Source organism: Antedon mediterranea, chromosome 6 (assembly GCF_964355755.1).
Source record: "Antedon mediterranea chromosome 6, ecAntMedi1.1, whole genome shotgun sequence".
In the NCBI taxonomy this organism is placed as follows: Eukaryota; Metazoa; Echinodermata; class Crinoidea; order Comatulida; family Antedonidae; genus Antedon; species Antedon mediterranea.
Window position 1 is genome coordinate 30,610,620 of NC_092675.1, and position 16,924 is coordinate 30,627,543.

At 33.4% G+C, this 16,924-nt stretch overlaps 4 protein-coding genes across 11 annotated transcripts in view; 2 read left to right on the top strand and 2 right to left on the bottom strand.

The window, feature by feature from the left end:
• The first annotated feature begins 272 nt into the window (after positions 1-272).
• Positions 273-2,494, top strand: LOC140051406 (uncharacterized). The gene has a single exon (XM_072096616.1). It carries the CDS (start codon positions 564-566, stop codon positions 1,881-1,883), a length of 1,320 nt encoding a protein of 439 aa, XP_071952717.1. The 5' UTR covers positions 273-563; the 3' UTR covers positions 1,884-2,494.
• Positions 2,495-2,747: 253 nt separating this feature from the next.
• LOC140051525 (translation initiation factor eIF2B subunit gamma-like) lies at positions 2,748-9,175 on the top strand. 2 transcript variants are annotated; one of them, XM_072096770.1, is made up of 12 exons: positions 2,748-2,857; positions 3,522-3,694; positions 4,186-4,346; positions 4,650-4,821; positions 5,247-5,355; positions 5,678-5,767; positions 6,040-6,158; positions 6,443-6,633; positions 6,913-6,984; positions 7,525-7,673; positions 7,975-8,078; positions 8,348-9,175. In XM_072096770.1, exons 2-12 carry the CDS (start codon positions 3,547-3,549, stop codon positions 8,398-8,400), a joined length of 1,368 nt encoding a protein of 455 aa, XP_071952871.1. In that variant the 5' UTR covers positions 2,748-2,857; positions 3,522-3,546; the 3' UTR covers positions 8,401-9,175. The 2 variants fall into 2 exon arrangements, with proteins under 2 accessions (XP_071952871.1, XP_071952872.1); XM_072096771.1 differs by lacking the exon at positions 2,748-2,857 and having other exon boundaries at positions 3,651-3,700.
• Positions 9,176-9,873: 698 nt separating this feature from the next.
• On the bottom strand, positions 9,874-12,336 carry LOC140051526 (holocytochrome c-type synthase-like). The gene is made up of 5 exons (XM_072096772.1): positions 12,249-12,336; positions 11,354-11,628; positions 10,881-11,149; positions 10,352-10,435; positions 9,874-10,134 (listed from the first exon to the last, which is right to left on the bottom strand). The coding sequence occupies exons 2-5, from the start codon at positions 11,621-11,623 to the stop codon at positions 9,918-9,920; spliced, it is 840 nt and encodes a 279-aa protein (XP_071952873.1). The 5' UTR covers positions 11,624-11,628; positions 12,249-12,336; the 3' UTR covers positions 9,874-9,917.
• A 920-nt stretch (positions 12,337-13,256) lies between these two features.
• LOC140052220 (polypyrimidine tract-binding protein 3-like) overlaps positions 13,257-16,924 on the bottom strand; it is a 44,847-nt gene continuing 41,179 nt past the window's right edge. For all 7 annotated transcript variants that reach the window (XM_072097681.1, XM_072097686.1, XM_072097683.1 and 4 more), the window contains 4 exons: positions 16,781-16,899; positions 16,437-16,511; positions 15,896-15,959; positions 13,257-15,603 (listed from right to left, as the gene is read on the bottom strand). In XM_072097681.1, coding sequence (XP_071953782.1) covers positions 15,535-15,603; positions 15,896-15,959; positions 16,437-16,511; positions 16,781-16,899 — 327 coding nt within the window. In that variant the 3' untranslated portion in view covers positions 13,257-15,534. The remainder of the gene's footprint in view (positions 15,604-15,895; positions 15,960-16,436; positions 16,512-16,780; positions 16,900-16,924) is intronic.

Sequence of the window (16,924 nt, forward strand, 5' to 3'; positions counted from 1 at the left end):
TCTCACGAGTTGGCTTGAGAAAAGATGTTTTTAAGGTACTTAAAACTTTAGACTATATCAGGTGACTTGCATATCATCGCCGTCGTAAATGCATTGTCACGACATGAGGGTAGGCCTACATTTATTAAGTATGATACTTTAACTTCCTGTTTTATACAAAAGATCGTTGTTCGGTGGAAAACAAGAATTTACTAAATCATGCAAGCAGAACTAAAGCTCTTTCAAAGCAGTCATTTTCGTCATTTCTTTCTTGCGTACAAATTTGTGAACAAAAGAGTCAATGACGTTTGTATCTATTTTTTCAAAAACTGAAAAAAAAGTTATTGAACCGAGAAAATAATCAGGTATTATTTCCATTTTGGATGATTTTAGTGAAGCGGATCGTGGTGTTAGCTGGATATAGTTACGCATAGCAACAGTCAATGATGAAACAACACTAACCATTTAATATACAGCTGGGATTATACTTTCTAATTGGTGTTACGTTGATTTCTGTTTCATTGGATTCTCAAATTTGTGATACTAATTGTGTAATTGACTTCTGATGTGGTTGTGACTGTATTATGGGTGCAGATATTAAATTGTTACCAGAGCTACATGCTGCTATATGGACAGGACAGTATCAAGATGTGCGTACTATCATTGATACTGGGTGTGACGTCAACACCAGAGACCCGCAAAAACGAACCGCTTTGATAACTTGTTGTTTTATCGAACAAGAAGATTGGGCAGTCGGCATTGCTAGAATGCTGTTAGAAAAAGAAGCTAAGATAGGCCTAACGGATCGCAATGGTAGAAATGCTTTAATCCATGCTTGTATTTATCAACGCAACAAATTAATTTCACTTTTTCTGAAAGCTATTGATTATGACTTGGACCATCGTGATTGTTATGGAAACACGGCGTTGTTTTACGCGGCATCTTGTGGAAATGTCAAAATTACAACTGCGCTGATTGAGAAGATGTTAACATTCAAATTAATGATTGATCAATTAAACAAGTGGGGAATGAGTGCCTTAATGGAAGCCAGTCGACAAGGGCATACACATTGCTGCGATATTTTATTTACTAAAGGAGAAGCTTCTAAGGATCTTCGAGATTCGGTTTGTGGAAAAACGGCGGGAGAGTGGTTACTAGAGCACAAACGTCTTCAACAACTCCCCACTGAACTTTTTATTCCTCGTCGAAACCTTAGTAGACGTACGCACCAAAGTACTATTCATTCTAAAACTTTTCCCACCATGTTAATTAGATCAGAAACTCAAATAGAGATGAAAACTTTTAGTTACGACGGATTAAATCCACGAGAGGTAAGACCAAGTACCGGTGTGCGTCGCCACACTGCACGCAAAGTAAGCAATCGAGTTAGAATGGAATACGTGCAAAGAAATTGGATTCAAGAAGCTATAGGTGATAACATTATTTCTACAAGATTTAAAACGTGTCTTTACACCACGCCTACTGATGACATCACTGAGATGCCGCTGGCATTACCACGAATTAACAACTGCTGGAGACAAGATTTTGGAAAGTTATGTAAACGATTTGAGGTTGTAGTTTCCAGTTCATATAAAAGGAAAGCAATCCCACGGACTGTTGAATCACTAACACCACCACCAGACCCTCCGCGACTGATAAGAAGACATACCTCTCACTCATTGAATGAGTTCATTAAAAGCAACCGAAGAAATGTCAGCGAATCAGCAGAAACATCAACAAAAGTTTCGTCTAAAAGCCGGTCTGAATTTGGATCAAATCACCAGCTAAAATCCAAACGGGAGGACGACTCAACGTCGGGGGCAGCGCGGAAGCTGATGAGTGTTGTCCGGCGTCGAAATTTAAGAGAAACAAACAATAGTACAATAAATAATACAAATAAATAGAGATTCGACTACAAAAAGAAGAGTTACATTTTCGCAACAAACAAGGAATGAAATGTACTGTAAAAAGAGAGTAAAAGCATCAATGAGCAAAGAAAAAAAGACAAAGTCACAAATGGAAAAGCAGCCTCAGGATGATCCTTGAAACCTTTGGAATTTTCTTTTAAGTCCTCAACATAAAAATGTACATAATGTAATGTACATGATTATCTGCACAAAATAAAATTAATATTTATAATTTTTAATCATACAAACAAAATTTGATTTGTTAATTTGTTTATTATTTTTGGATTATTTATATTACAATATCGTAGAAAAAGTTGTATTGATTATATTAAAATTATGATAAATTATTATTTAAGTTTTGCAATGTAGATTGATATATATACAAATTCAAAATGGATATCGTAAACTTACTTGTCATTGAGGTAATGTTTCTTTAGAGCTAACTTGAAGGAATTATACGAGGTAGGCCTACCGTAATAAACCAACACACAAGTTGGTCGGCAAAAAACAACGACGAAGAGATAAACATAATTTTTTTTCTGATGAAAACATTTTTGAACGATAAAAATAATAAAATTAAGTTTAATAGGCCTATTAATAAATCGGACGTCACGATCAATAAGTTCTTTTTCTAGAATGAACTTGTTTTTCTTTTGTTTTCTTTATAAAAATATACATTTGTCATTCATTTTCCATTTATAGTTTCGTATACGGGGCTTTATTGTGTGAGATCATGAATACTGCATCCCCCCAAAAAAATAAAAACAGATCAAACCACAGCATCATCATCATTTGGAGCAGCAGCAGCAGCTTGCATGCACAACAGAGAGAGAGAGTGACTTATGTAGTTTGTCGCCCTCTACAGTCTCAAACTTTTGAAAAATGAAATGTGTATGGTGCTGCTGAAAACTTGTGCAATATTGTGAAAAAAGGCGTACATAATTCAGTATAAACCTGCATGATTGTACATGGTAGATTATATACTATTACAAATACTTATTTTATATTAATTAAGCCCAGGCCAAATACTAAATAGTAGTACATAGACTAGGCCTAGGCCACAGACAGACAGAGGCCTACCTAGCAGGCCTACTAGGCTAGGCTAACCTACCTTTTTAGTCTTCTAGGGGGCCCTAGTCTAGGCTAACACCGCCTGCATACCTAGCCTACCCCAAAATAGGCCTAGAGCTAGAACTAGTTAGAGCTCTTATAGGCCAGGCCTAAATAGGGATGTGTATGATAATTCAAGGTAAGGCAGCTATATCAAATTTGTCTCACCCTGTCTTGGAAGAAAATAAAAATAAAATTGTACATAACATAGAGTAGAGAGCCTAGAGGCTAGGCCTACACAAGAAGGAAAGTATAGCAATTTAAAATATGCGCGTTTAAAATATTAGGCCTCTCTAGACTAGGAGGCCTGAGCTTAATAAAACTGTTATGCAATTAATTAAAAATACTTTCGATTTCTTTCGCAAAAGCAGTAAATTGATTTTCTTCTAACCTCAGACCCCCATCTCTTTCCGTCTAATTTCGGTTGTCTCTGGAAAACAATGTATATTTTTGTATTTGTATATATTGTTATGATTTTGTCATGTTGTACCATATTGCATAATTTGATTTGTTGATGTTTTACAGCTAGCCTCGAAATTAAACGGAAAAGATGGAGTTGCAGGCTGTAATACTGGCAGCCGGCCGAGGTTCTAGGATGACAGACTTAACATCATGCTTACCAAAGCCTTTGATACCAATAGCAAATAAACCTATGATATGGTATCCAATAAATATGCTGGAAAAGGCAGGATTTGATGGTGAATGTAACTTATTTGTATTTGTCAATAATAATAATAATATCCTGGATTTATATAGCGCCTAATGTTGTGAAACCTCTAAGCGCTGAACATAAACTAATATGATAAAAATAACAAACATTAATTATCATCACAATTTGTTTGTCATTCACCTTATAAATAATGATGTAGCCACAAGAATTAAAATTGTTTGCAAGAAAAGGGAACAATCTCTGTTCAAGCTACTGGGTTGTCAAAAGCCTCTGTGAAAAGTGGTCAGGTTGAAACCTTACCAACCATACTGGATACCATTTTTCTTTTAGCATGTTAATACTTTTTTCAGAATATCTTTATAAATATTCATTGTAGTAGTGAAAGAGTAAATGATATTCTGACTATTGAAAAACACATACAAAACAAACACAACAAATACACTAAGTAAGTTGACCTACTATGCTCAGTTAAAAAACTAATGATGATTAATACAATCGCATTGTGATTTTTCGTAACAGAGGTGATTATAGTAACACTGGACAGTACCAAAAGCACGATATTAAGAGCATTGAAATCTGCACAAATACAAATCAAAATGGACTTTGTAACCGTGTCGGGAGAAGACGATCTTGGAACGGCGGATTCTCTCAGGATTCTTAATGAACAACGCAAAATAAAAGTATTCTTTTTTTTCATTTTATATTCAGCAAATTGATACTATCTAGTGGCTTTTACCATATTGATACTATCTAGTGGCTTTTACCATATTTGAGTCTATCATGTATAACACAACTTGTTAATATTAACCAAGATACTACAATTTAGATGTTTTATGTGAAATAAATGATATAGTATTCTTCATTTTATTGTTATTTTACTGATACCACTTTTTAGACATTTTGTATATTTAAACTCTTTTACTGTTATTTCTCAATGTACATATTTTACATTTATATAAGTTTCTGTATTCTTACCACTACAGAATGACGTGCTTATTGTAAGCTGTGACCTGATAACTGATGTAGCTCTTCATAAACTTGCTGATGTTCATAGGACGTACGATGCCACGGTTACCGCTCTTATGATGTCACTTCCTGAACAAACTGCCGAGTCTGTCACAACAGTACCAGGAACAAAATCAAAAAGAAAGCTAGGTAAAGAAGATTATTATTCAAGGTGTAGCGGCGCTCACTGGCTAAACCCAAGGACCTCAGAGCTCAAGGGGCCCCAGAGCATAAAAATTCCAATGCAACTACCCAATGTTGAAGGGGCCTTTGCCCACTGTCATACACCATTATCAATTGTGGCTGAATACCTACTTTAAATAAGAGATTACAGTATACCACCTATTAAGGTAACACCTTCAGGGCCCAACATACAGTAGTCCCCCCTTAATACTATCCCCTGAATATGAGTTGGCCATGGTACTAAAACATATTGTCCCCTTGTTCATTTCACAAACAAATTTCAAATAGTGGTGTCAAGTGTGAAAACTGTATAATTGCCCTTTTTTTTGGTTTTTTTTTATGATGTTTACCTTGATTTAGTTGGCATGTATACTATTTTGTTGCATTTACAGAATCACGGGATTTAGTTGGCCTAGACGAGAAAGGACAACGTGTGTTATTTATGGCTGCCGAGGCCGACATGGAAGACTTTCTGATGCTAAGAAAATCAATTCTTGAAAAGTAAGTTGATTATTCTTTCATATTGAGTTGATTTTGATAAAATAACTTCTGTGTTAATTATATTTTATTATAGAAAGGAAAATATAGCAGAACTAGATCATGTAAACATCTTGTTAGATTGCAAGCCGTCTAGATAAAATAGCAGTTCACATTTCATGATGATCATGTAAATGATGATTATTCAAATTTATTATAAATCTACCAAATTAAATGTTTATTGACCAATGTAATTTGATATAACCAGACATTTGGTAAGATGCAAATAATGGAAGGTTCCTAACCAACACCTAAGGCAGTACAGATGTTGTTTGTTTTTTTACAGACATCCTTTTATTAGAGTTGGAACTAATTTACTAGATGCTCACATGTATATATTCAAAAAATGGGTCATTGATTATTTATGTGAACATAGGTGAGTGTACTATTGTAAAGTATTAATACAATACTGTTTCAACAGTCAAAAACCAAACATTTAATTCAATTTTGGAGTTGAATTTACTTTACTTTTCCCGTAGCCATTTAAAGGGTGTTGGAGCATCATAAATGATTTAACAACTCTCCTCCATGTAGCCCTGTCCTCCGCCATCCTCAGTGTCTTATTGTGAGTCTTAAGTTTGGTCCTAAGACACTGAAGGAGTTGAATAATGTTTGCATAAATTAAATACATTGTAATTATTTTAACAGACATATTTCATCTGTCAAAGGGGAATTGATTCCAAGTCTTGTAAAAAAACAGTTTATTAAGAAGCAACCTAAAGATGTTATTAGTGAAGGCACTATTATGGAAGAAACAAACAATAAAAGTAAGATTATTGAATGTCATTGTCATTAACTGTTAACTTGTTATTTCATTCTAAGTTGCTTCGTAAGCTCTGTCTAAGTTTATGTGACAAAAAAATGTGATGTGCCCAAATATGGACAAGATGATGTCATATCACTACCATATTTGGGCATATCACTACCATATTTGAGCACATCACATTTTTTTTTCAAACTAGTTTGATAGTGTAGACAGGACTTTATAAGAAATGAAATCAACTCTTTCGCTATAATATTTGATTATGCTAAGATTTGATATATTTGATAGACAATGGTGGTAATCCAAGTGAAGATGATTTAAAGGTTAAAACGATAGAAATGTCATCATGGAACGAGGGAGGAATAACAAAAGATAGCAAAGCCAGTGTGGATGCCATCAAATGCCATGCATTCATTATGGATACTGGTTTCTGCTCAAGAGCCAACTCACTTGCAGCGTATTGTGATGTTAATAGACAGGTAAGTGGATGGAAGGCCGACAATTGATGGAACATCTTCTAACTTTACAAGTGTAAATAAAATCCTGTGATGTTATAGATGGTTAAATAGAGGGAGGCTGAAAGCTGATGGAACAGCTAATTTCACAATGTATCTTATTAGTGCAGTACTGTTTATACTCAGTGAACAATTTCTGAAATTGTAATTGTTACTGAGGTTCAGAAATAAAAATCTCCAAACTTAGTATTGAAAATCAACTCTTTTGCAATAATGTAATAATGTTCTTAATTTGTTTGCTAGATTCTTCAAAGTAAATATACATTAGATGAAGATTTTATTCATTCAACCGCCAAAGTAAAAGCAAAAACACAGGTAAATTGGTCATTTATACTGTATTATTTTGTTTAATATACAGCAGTACATTGCAGTTCAGTTCAGCTTCCATATCCAGCCTTTTAAGGCTATTGAAAAAGTGTCGACTTAAATATATTGACTGAGACAGGTGTATAGGTATTCAAATAATGAATTATTGTTATTATTGTATTTTATTGTCATGCATGTTTCATTTGTATGTTCATTCTGTTTGTTGTGACTGTCTATGCTGTTTTTTAAATGACCCCATTGGAATTAAGTTGATTTTTCTTTCGACTTTGGTTTCTTGTATTTGCTTGTAAATTGTTTGTGTTCATATTGTCTTGTAATCTTGTTGAAACCGAATAAAATCAAATCAAATAAAAAAAAACTTTTTTCTGTACATGAGAATTGCGTTGGCTTACCACAAGTTCTGTTGTCATGTGACATCTTACATAAATCATCTGGGTTTACATCCTCAAACGCTAGTCAAAACATGCTTTAGTGTCTAATCCACTGGCTAGTACCAAATGTCTTTAAAAAAATATCTTACAATGATAGGTTGGTCAAGATTCAATGGTTGGTGAGGAAAGCGTAATTGGTGAAAAGGTGTCTGTCAAGAGGTCAGTAATAGGTCAACATTGTAACATTGGGGATAAGGTGAAGATAGCTAACTCTATCATTATGGATCATGTCACTATCAAAGAAGGGTAAGTACAAGCTATTCAGTATTTAAATCATAAAGATACATATTACATTTTTTACAGTGTGAACGTACAGGAAAATGATTTTGGTGAAATGTTAATGCCAACAGTCTAGTCACATGCCTTGTCTACAGTATCAATCTTTATGTGACAAAAAAATGTGATGTGCCCATATATGGACATGATGATGTCATATCACTACCATATTTGGGCACATAACACTTTTTTTGTCAAACTAGTTTGATAGTGCAGACAGAGCTTTACACACTCCTTAATATATTGTTGTTTCATATCATTTTGTTGCTAGTTGTGTCATACATGGCAGCGTCATTTGTGGAAATGCCAGCCTAAGTGAGCAGGTTGAACTTAAAGATTGCCTCGTTGGAAGCAAACAAACATTACCAGAAAAGGGTAAGCTCTTAATAATAATAAAAATAATATCCTGGATTTATATAGCTCCTAGCGCTGAACATTATTACCCCAGTCATTTTTTTTATGGAAACATACTCCCATAATGCAGCTAGTAATCAGAGCAAAGTTGTGTCTTGCGACGAGAGTTGGATTCGAACCTTCACAAGTTCTTGCAATTACAGAATGCAAAAGCATCATACTTATTATTTATACTTTATTTATATATTTAAGTTATTGTTTGAATTATAATATGTCTTTTTTTTCTATAGCAAAGTTCAGCAATGAAATTGTTATTGACAATGACTACATGATGGAAATATGAGGATTATCAGCCTACACAGAGTGTATACCACTAAACAGGATCCATGCTGTGGATAACTCAAAATCAGGCCTTGTCTTTTAAGGCGAGCAAGTACGATCACTCACCTAACACACTCCTAAACTGTCCTTGAGGAGTGCGATTTACAACACGCTTAAATTTGGTAAACTTCTACACACCAAAATACAAACAGCACACCCTGAATGTATTGAGCAGTGCAATTTGTAGCACACCTATAATTTTTAAGACAAGGCCTGCAACATGACACATCTAACAGCTTTATGTGTTAGCTACAAATTAGCTACTAATTTTGTCATGAAAGAACAAAGCAAGGATTTTTAAGCAAGAACCTTAATTTTAAGACCACTAAGCGTGTGTATTAAGAGCTATATAAGACTATCATTATTATTAAGCTACAGTGGCCTTAAGATTTTGCAATATCATCCAAAACATGTTTATTGGCCAGGATAATGCAATGGAGATGCTAATGAATACCACAGTGTAAATAAAGGACATACACAAGTAACAAGTAGCTCTTTTGAATCATTTCACTTCTAAGATCCTAATTACTGAGTTCTCATACAGACAGCCTGTAGGCCATGTTCAGCCTGTAGGCCATGTTCAGCCTGTAGGACATGTTCAGCCTGTAGGACATGTTCAGCCTGTAGGACATGTTCAGCCTGTAGGACATGTTCAGCATTTTTAATTTATAATGTTACTGTTGAGAACCCTGTACTAATCAATCCAACATTAAAGGTTGTCAACGTATTGCATTGAATAGCAGGTCTGTCACATTTGTTACATAATTGGAATATAGTAAAGTAACAGTATGTTTTTTATTACCTTTGTACACTCAACTTGGCTACATTACATTGTCTGAGCTACTTTGGCGTATTTCGGCCATTTTTTTAAAAAGTCCCTGTACTATTTCGACCTTTTTATTTGTTGACATAAATGGTTACTAAAGGTCTATAAGATGATAATAAAGCAATATATGAACATATATAGCAATATTATTGCATAATAATAGTATTTTAAAAAGTGCATATTTTGGCCATTTTATAAAAAATCTCTGAACTATAGTACAGAGATTTTTTCGGAAAATGGCCAAATTTCGACCTTTTTATTTGTTGACATAAATGGTTACTAAAGGTCTATAAGATGATAATAAAGCAATATATGAACATATATAGCAATATTATTGCATAATAGTATTTTTAAAAGTTCGCTATTTTTTGAAAAATGGGCAAATTTTGACCTTTTTATTAGTAAAGTGAATATTTTTGTCATTTTTTGATATATCATCACAAAATTCAGTCAACAATTAGTCCTTCTTGTCATTGTCAATAGTAATATTACATGAATATCATTAACCTTTCATGACGTCGCGTAGTTATTGTACAAATAAACTAAATCGTTGAACACAAACAATCATTTATAATAAACTCAAACAACACACCTTGTTGAAATCCTAAATCAATTCGCTATAAAATATCAAATATATTTCATTGTTTAATTTTTCAATTGTCTTTATCAGCGTAAAACCACCGCCACCATGCAACCTTCATTCTATCCCATAATGCAGTAGGTGAATCTAACGCAGGCCTGACGTCAAGCAATGAGAAATGTCCACTATCGGGATCTACGTGGCCACTATCGTAATAGTCTATAACATAACGTACATGCTTTCCACACCGGTCTACGATCCAATCGTGTCTATCAAAAGGCCTTTCATATCTATAACAGAAAACATTGAAATATAATAAGTCTGCTATTAACTTTTAGTTCATAATAAGATTAAGCATAAAACTCTGTCTACACTATCAAACTAGACAAAAAAGAATGATGTGCCCAAATATGGTAGTGATATGCCTAACCATGGTAGTGATATGACATCATCATGTCCATATATGGGCAGATCACATTTTTTTGTCACATACACAAAAAAACGTACCCCATCCACATACGTATCCTTGCTCTAGGTGATAGTTCATTATATTTACCGCCAAACTTTACCAATTTAGGGTTACCGCATTCCCTGCAAAATAAAGTTGCAATGATGATTGTAAATTCATGATTAGATAAAACAAAAGCAAGAATAAAAAGAGAAATTAAAGGAATGACAGATTAAATTAAAAATAAATATTGAGCTATTAGGAGACAATAATTAGGACCAACAGTGTTCATTGACCTCGTTCATTTCACAGTGTCCCCTTAATAGAGGTGTCCCCTGAATATTGGTTGACTGCAGTGTTAAAACTTGTTCATAACACAATGTCCCCAATGCGCCTTGAGCACTCTGGAGTGGTATGTGCGCTATAAAAATCTTATTATTATTATTATTAATAGGAGTTGACTGCAGTGTTCAAACATATATTTCCCCTTGTTCATAACACAGTGTCCCCTTAATAGAGGTGTCTGAAATGAGTGGTTTTATTGTATATTAATCATAACCTCCTTGGCGGCAGAGGTAATAAGCGTACTTAGCATGCAGTGCTTCCCATTTAAGCACCTCTAGCCACGCCTGCTCATTGTTATAGTTGTGTATTTGGATGATCCGTGCCATGTCTTCCTGAAGGATATCTTCTTCCTTCCACCTCCAGCCTTTCCTAAGCATCGCATTCCAAAACATCTGTTGTGATGGATATTCCCATGTTTCATCTGAACCTGCTTTTGGTATTGTTGAACGTTGCCGCTTTGTATCTAGAAGAAATGGTTGATCTGGGGCAGGTCTTTGATTTGGGGGTGGCATCTAAAGTAAGTAACATACAAAGTAAAGTTTTGTAAAAAAGTTGGTTGCAATGTATAATAAATTATTTGGAGGTAAATCTGAAACTTGTATTGTAATGATTTAGCCTAAAATGATCATTATGTACAGTAGTAACATACAGTAAATAAAAATCAATGAATTACAATTTTAGTTTTTAAAGTTAGTTGATAATAACACTTCACTTACTCTGTTTCTTAAATCAATATCACTATCTTGCTGTGTTACTAGTGTGGTTTTTGATTGGCTACTCATAGGACATTCGCTAACATACGTGGCTTGATCATTTTGGTGCATTGGACATTCTGAGGGTGGGCTAGTTTGGGTTCTTTTATCTGAGGATTCATCATTATGCATTGGACAACCCGTAGGTGCTGGTGACCCCTGAGTAGGTCCTGATGACCCCTGGGTATGGTTGATTACTCCGGATGGAGCTTGTATCGACTCTCCTGCCCCCATGGATTCTAAAAAGAAAGAAATATTATTAATATTAGGATAATCATATTAGGCATGTGTACAAATTTGCATATGTGTGAAAAAAACATAAATTGTGTTCTTTTTGTAATTTATCACAATTTAAATTATCAATATGGTTATAAATATCTGTATGCATCAATATAGGCCAATTTAGGCCTAGGTTTTTATTATTATTAATATTATTATAATTTAAAAATACTTTACAATTAGGACATTGTTTCAAATTCTAGCTTAAGTAGCCGGCTATCTATGGCCTAGCTACCCTAAATTGTTAGGCCTTTTAATAGTACTGTAGCTAGCTAGCCTAGTAGGTGGCCTGCCTCTCAGTCTCTACTATCTAGGCCTAGTAGCAAAGGCCTACTCTAGCCAGATTCCCCTCTTTTAGTTAGGTCTAGGCTAGGCCTAGCTAGGAGCAGGGCCAGCTAGGCCTAGCTAGGCCTAGCTAGGCTAGCCCAGCAGCAGTTGAGTAGAGTGAGTGGTTTGGTACAACGCCCACCAGAACCAGACATGCAGTGGGCCTATCATATCTATCTAATAATTAAAACAATGGAAAATGAGAAACATACAGTTTAAAAGTATGTAATGTTGCTATTTAATCACAACTTACTTTTTACTAGCTAGGCCTAGGCCTACAAACGAACCACGTTGTGTCTGACTACTACCAACCAACTATCTTCCACGGATTTTCTTGTTCGACATCGAGTGATGTGATTGGCTGAAGCTTATACTTATGTAATTCGCTACGCTTGAATGAATAGCATATCAACAGAAAATATTTCGTTGTTTTTTGTAATGCCCTTGATAATTAATCATAGAAAAACTTGTTTTTATCATATTTTACATGCTTATTGTTTTCTTTCAATCTGTTATAAATAAATAGTGTTTATTTGGTGTTATTTTAGCAGAAACACCGCTAAGGATAAACTGAACCAAATTAATTTTTTCTGTAAATAGTCTTGCTTTTATCTTGCATTTGAAATAGGAACATTAAAAAAAATGCTGGAATTATTGTTTAAATCGCAAACTCATTCAATGCAATATCAATGTGTTCATAATATTGTCTCTCTTCTTGCAAACTATCATCCACAGAAACTATTCCAAATACAGATTTCTTCTGGGTAGGGGTTCACCATCAGTCAATATCAAATACAAAGGGTAGGGGTTCACCATCAGTCAATATCAAATACAAAGGGTAGGGGTTCACCATCAGTCAATATCAGGGAATTTTCTCCTTAAAGCTTGGTTCTCACTAGAACGCATCGCAAGGATGTAAGTGCAACGTAAGCGAGTTGAACGATCACTCTCTTGCGTTGCGTCTACGTCCTTGCATTCTATTGGAACCAAGCATTATAGTCATGTTCCAAAGGAGAGGTTCTATTGTATGGAGCGGCAAAATGTTTTAGCGAAATCTGTTAAAAGGCGCAGCATAAAGGCACACAAACACAATCATGCTGGTATGCCTGCTAGTATGCCTGCTGCCTTAATACAATCATGCTGGTATGCCTGCTGCCTTAATACAATCATGCTGTATTATGCCTGCTGCCTTAATACAATCATGCTGTATTATGCCTGCTTCCTTAATACTAAAATACAAAAGCAGACAATACAATTTGAGTTCTCTATTTTACAAATTCAAACTTTTTAATAATCTTCATTTGTTGTAATTCCACACTGGTTTGTATAAGGATTTGATGATGTAGCTAGATGTGTATGAAATATACCACAAAATTCAGAATGTTTACAAATCACTGATCCAACCAAGAATTCAATAAATGTTTTTATACCTAGAAATACACAATAAATAAAACATCAAGGTCTTCAATATGTGATATTATATAAAATGTACAAATCCACAGTACAAAAAGACTGAAAAAGACTCCAAACTATCTGGGTACAACACTTATCATTGTCGTTAAATAATCCAATAAAAAAAATGGTTGATCTTTCACGTATTGTAAAATGTATTTCAAAGCTCTACTTATTGCTCTGATTATCACCTAGCAACACACCATATGACTGGCTCTGTTTTATATCCACTACAAGGTTGACAAAATATGATATTTATTTTAAACCCCAGAGTGAAAATAGTGAAATGATTACATTGATACCAGCATTGTGGTAGCACCGTTCAAAATATGATGCCGACATTAGGAGTAAATAAATGACAACACACAAATATCAATGTTCAAAAGCCAGGTACGTATAAATGCTATTGCTTAGATGTCTTCACTTTTAGTAACAGAAATTGCGTGAACAAAATAACTTTTATGACTTGCATTGAGTTATTATTAGGCTCTAATAAATGTATCCAGAAAAAGCAAAAAGCAAAAGTTATTTAAAAACTGTCAATTCATATACAGTAAAAACTCCCTTTTTTCAGTCCTAAAATTTCACTCTTTTAATACAATTCCAACTATCTTGCATTTATTTATTTTCGCGATTTTAATGTATAATATAAGAAACATGTACAGTATCTAGCGTCAAGCAAATGGCAAAGGTATTCTAAGCAGGTTTCTGATTAAAATAACATTGTTGAGAATTGTGCAGGCACATAAACTTTGCCATAATAATAACAAGAAATAAGGGTACAGTACACTACCTGGCTTTTGAAAATATGTTTTGACTTATTACACATCATACTATTAAAAGAATTAAATGCAGTAGACTATAAGAAGCATTCTGACTATACGCATTCTGACTATACGCATTCTGACTATACGCATGCTCATCTTATACAAGACACCTTTTTATCTTCCATATTATCTTTCATACTATGGTCTTTTTAGACATGCAATTCTGTTTCAAACAAAGTCTTTAACTAAAATCTAAGAGAAAACGTGCAAATTGAACGTTCTGGTTAATAAATATAACACTATTTATAACATCTTTTAACATGTATGTAAGCAATAATATATAGTAATATCTAACACATGATAAAATGAAAACAAAGAACTTTTTAAATAAAATTGTAAATAAATGGTAAATATTTAAAGTAACAAAACTACAAATATGATAATAGTAAACATACAGATATTAAGGCACCATGCAATTGGGTTGGCCCCCACTGCCAAGATTACATCATTATATTCTTCTTGACCAAAAAAAAAAAAAAACAACCTGGTTATAATATTTATCAAAGTTGCTGGAAAGCCAGCTGTTTGTTGCAACTAGTACCAAAATATATAGTCAAGCCTCAAATACTTATACTTTATATAAAGAAAGATAAAATCCCACATACATAATAAAAAAAAGGAAAGATTAATGCAAGATAAGGGTAGTTATATTATATACTTTATCCTAAATTATTATCAGGGTCTATTAATAAAAAAACATACCTTTTACAAATACTTTGTTCAAACTGTTGATAATGGTTAAATTAAAGTCTAAGATTTGTCTAAAACATTATGTACCAACTAAAGGGTAACAAACACCATCAACAAGGTACTGTTTTAAAACAAATAACCTGTAAACAATAGGGTGACAATATCTATATTTAGATTAGATATCTACAATTATAAGTTTAAATATAGTATATTTAATTTAAATATAACAAATTACAAATAAATATAACATGTTATTTTATTTAAATATACATATACTTAAACATATCCTATATACATATGCAAGATCGCAACACAACTGGATTTCTATAGAAAATATGCGTACACATACATGAGTGTAAACTATTTAAAAGATTTTATCGACACACAGGTCTATAATTTCAAAAATAAATAAATATGGAAAAAGTGTTTTGAAAACATGTGGGATAAATTTAAATATTAAAATAAAAATTACAAATTATGATTCTCGTTTTATGGGTTAAACATGAGCAGTAGCTATCAGTTGGTCCATCATATAAAACATCAGAGACAGACGAAAAGAGGATGAAAGAATTAGATGTTGGCTTTTGAAAATGACACTCTAAGATGTTGATTGTCTCCAAGGGGATAGTTATGCATTGCCTGTTGAAGAAAGAAATAAAATAAATAAATACAAATCAACTATTTTTACTAAAAATACTTTTATTTAAAGTTCTTAAATTATTATTTGCACAACTACTCAAATAGTAGTAGGTGATTTTAATGTCTTTCCTGACATTTGATAAATGTGATGAAAGAACATCGAGGAAAGATATGCGAGATATTAGTTTAACAAACGATGTGAACATGTGAACTAATGATGTGAACATGTGAACTAATTTTGAACATTCAGATGACTTTATTATTGTGATGATTTTGGATAATTGATACTTACTACAAGAGCCTCTACAGATTCCTCTAGATTGTTCAGCTGAATTAAGGCCATCTTACGATCCTTACTGTTAACAAAACAAATATGTTTTAATAGGTGCTTCCTTAAAAACACTTTAGCTTTCTGTAGTTACATCCTAAATCCTATTAATGCTATAAGTGTTAAACTTGCTAATAGGAATTGGATAAAGTATATTGTGCTCATTTGAGGCTTAGGGAGCAGAGTAGTTCAATTACAACCCAACAAAGGGCAAATCAATAAGCTGTTTGTAACAGCTGTGGCATCTGTAGCAAACATGCATTTATTTATTAATGATTGTAGGTTTCTATATTGGTTATATTGGTTATATTCTTTGCTGCTAAGTATATCATGTTAAGAGAGTTCATTAGCATTGCCTACGGAGCCAAACTATAAAATTGATAATCAGCAACAAAAATGTGTTTTTTTTACAGGAGTACATTTATATACGTCTTCATGCTAATCTGAATTTCCTCAGGTCTTATTATCAATACCCTAACTTTTAATTTATTGATAACATACTTACGGGAAAAATTTAAAACCACACACAGTACCATGTTGGTTAAATGCTGTCTTTAGCTCGTCTTCTGTTACTGATGCTCTGAAAAATATGATTTATTTTCATTTTATTTGTATTTTCAGGCACAAACAACATAAAATATATGAAAACGGTGCAGCACCCTGGAGATGAGTGCTAAGCGCTATCAAATTGGCTTTCCATACCGATCACAATGTATACAGTTCTGTCTACACTATCAAATTTATGACAAAAAAATGTGATGTACCCATATGTGGACACGATGATGTCATATCACTACCATATTTAGGTACACTTTTTTTGTCAAACTAGTTTGACAGAGCTTAACTTACGGAATGTTTGAAAGATGGAGAACTTGGTTAGGTGGGTAAATATTCTGGTAATTTTTTGATCCTGGTTTTTTGAAACGATGAAGAGGTGAATTTGTGAAATCTTTTGTCAGTCCAGCATCCTTTTGGAATGAAAAAAAAATCACA

What these genes read in the sequence shown, in the direction of transcription:
- LOC140051406 (XM_072096616.1), top strand. Translation starts at nt 564, where the DNA reads ATGGGTGCAGATATTAAATTGTTACCAGAGCTACATGCTGCTATATGG.
- LOC140051525 (XM_072096770.1), top strand. Translation starts at nt 3,547, where the DNA reads ATGGAGTTGCAGGCTGTAATACTGGCAGCCGGCCGAGGTTCTAGGATG. An exon ending in ATTGTGATGTTAATAGACAG is followed by an intron (nt 6,634 to 6,912) that starts GTAAGTGGATGG and finishes TTTGTTTGCTAG; the next exon opens with ATTCTTCAAAGTAAATATAC. An exon ending in AAGTAAAAGCAAAAACACAG is followed by an intron (nt 6,985 to 7,524) that starts GTAAATTGGTCA and finishes TTACAATGATAG; the next exon opens with GTTGGTCAAGATTCAATGGT.
- LOC140051526 (XM_072096772.1), bottom strand. Translation starts at nt 11,623, where the DNA reads ATGGGGGCAGGAGAGTCGATACAAGCTCCATCCGGAGTAATCAACCAT. An exon ending in ATATTGATTTAAGAAACAGA is followed by an intron (nt 11,150 to 11,353) that starts GTAAGTGAAGTG and finishes TACTTACTTTAG; the next exon opens with ATGCCACCCCCAAATCAAAG. An exon ending in AGGATACGTATGTGGATGGG is followed by an intron (nt 10,135 to 10,351) that starts GTACGTTTTTTT and finishes TTTCTGTTATAG; the next exon opens with ATATGAAAGGCCTTTTGATA.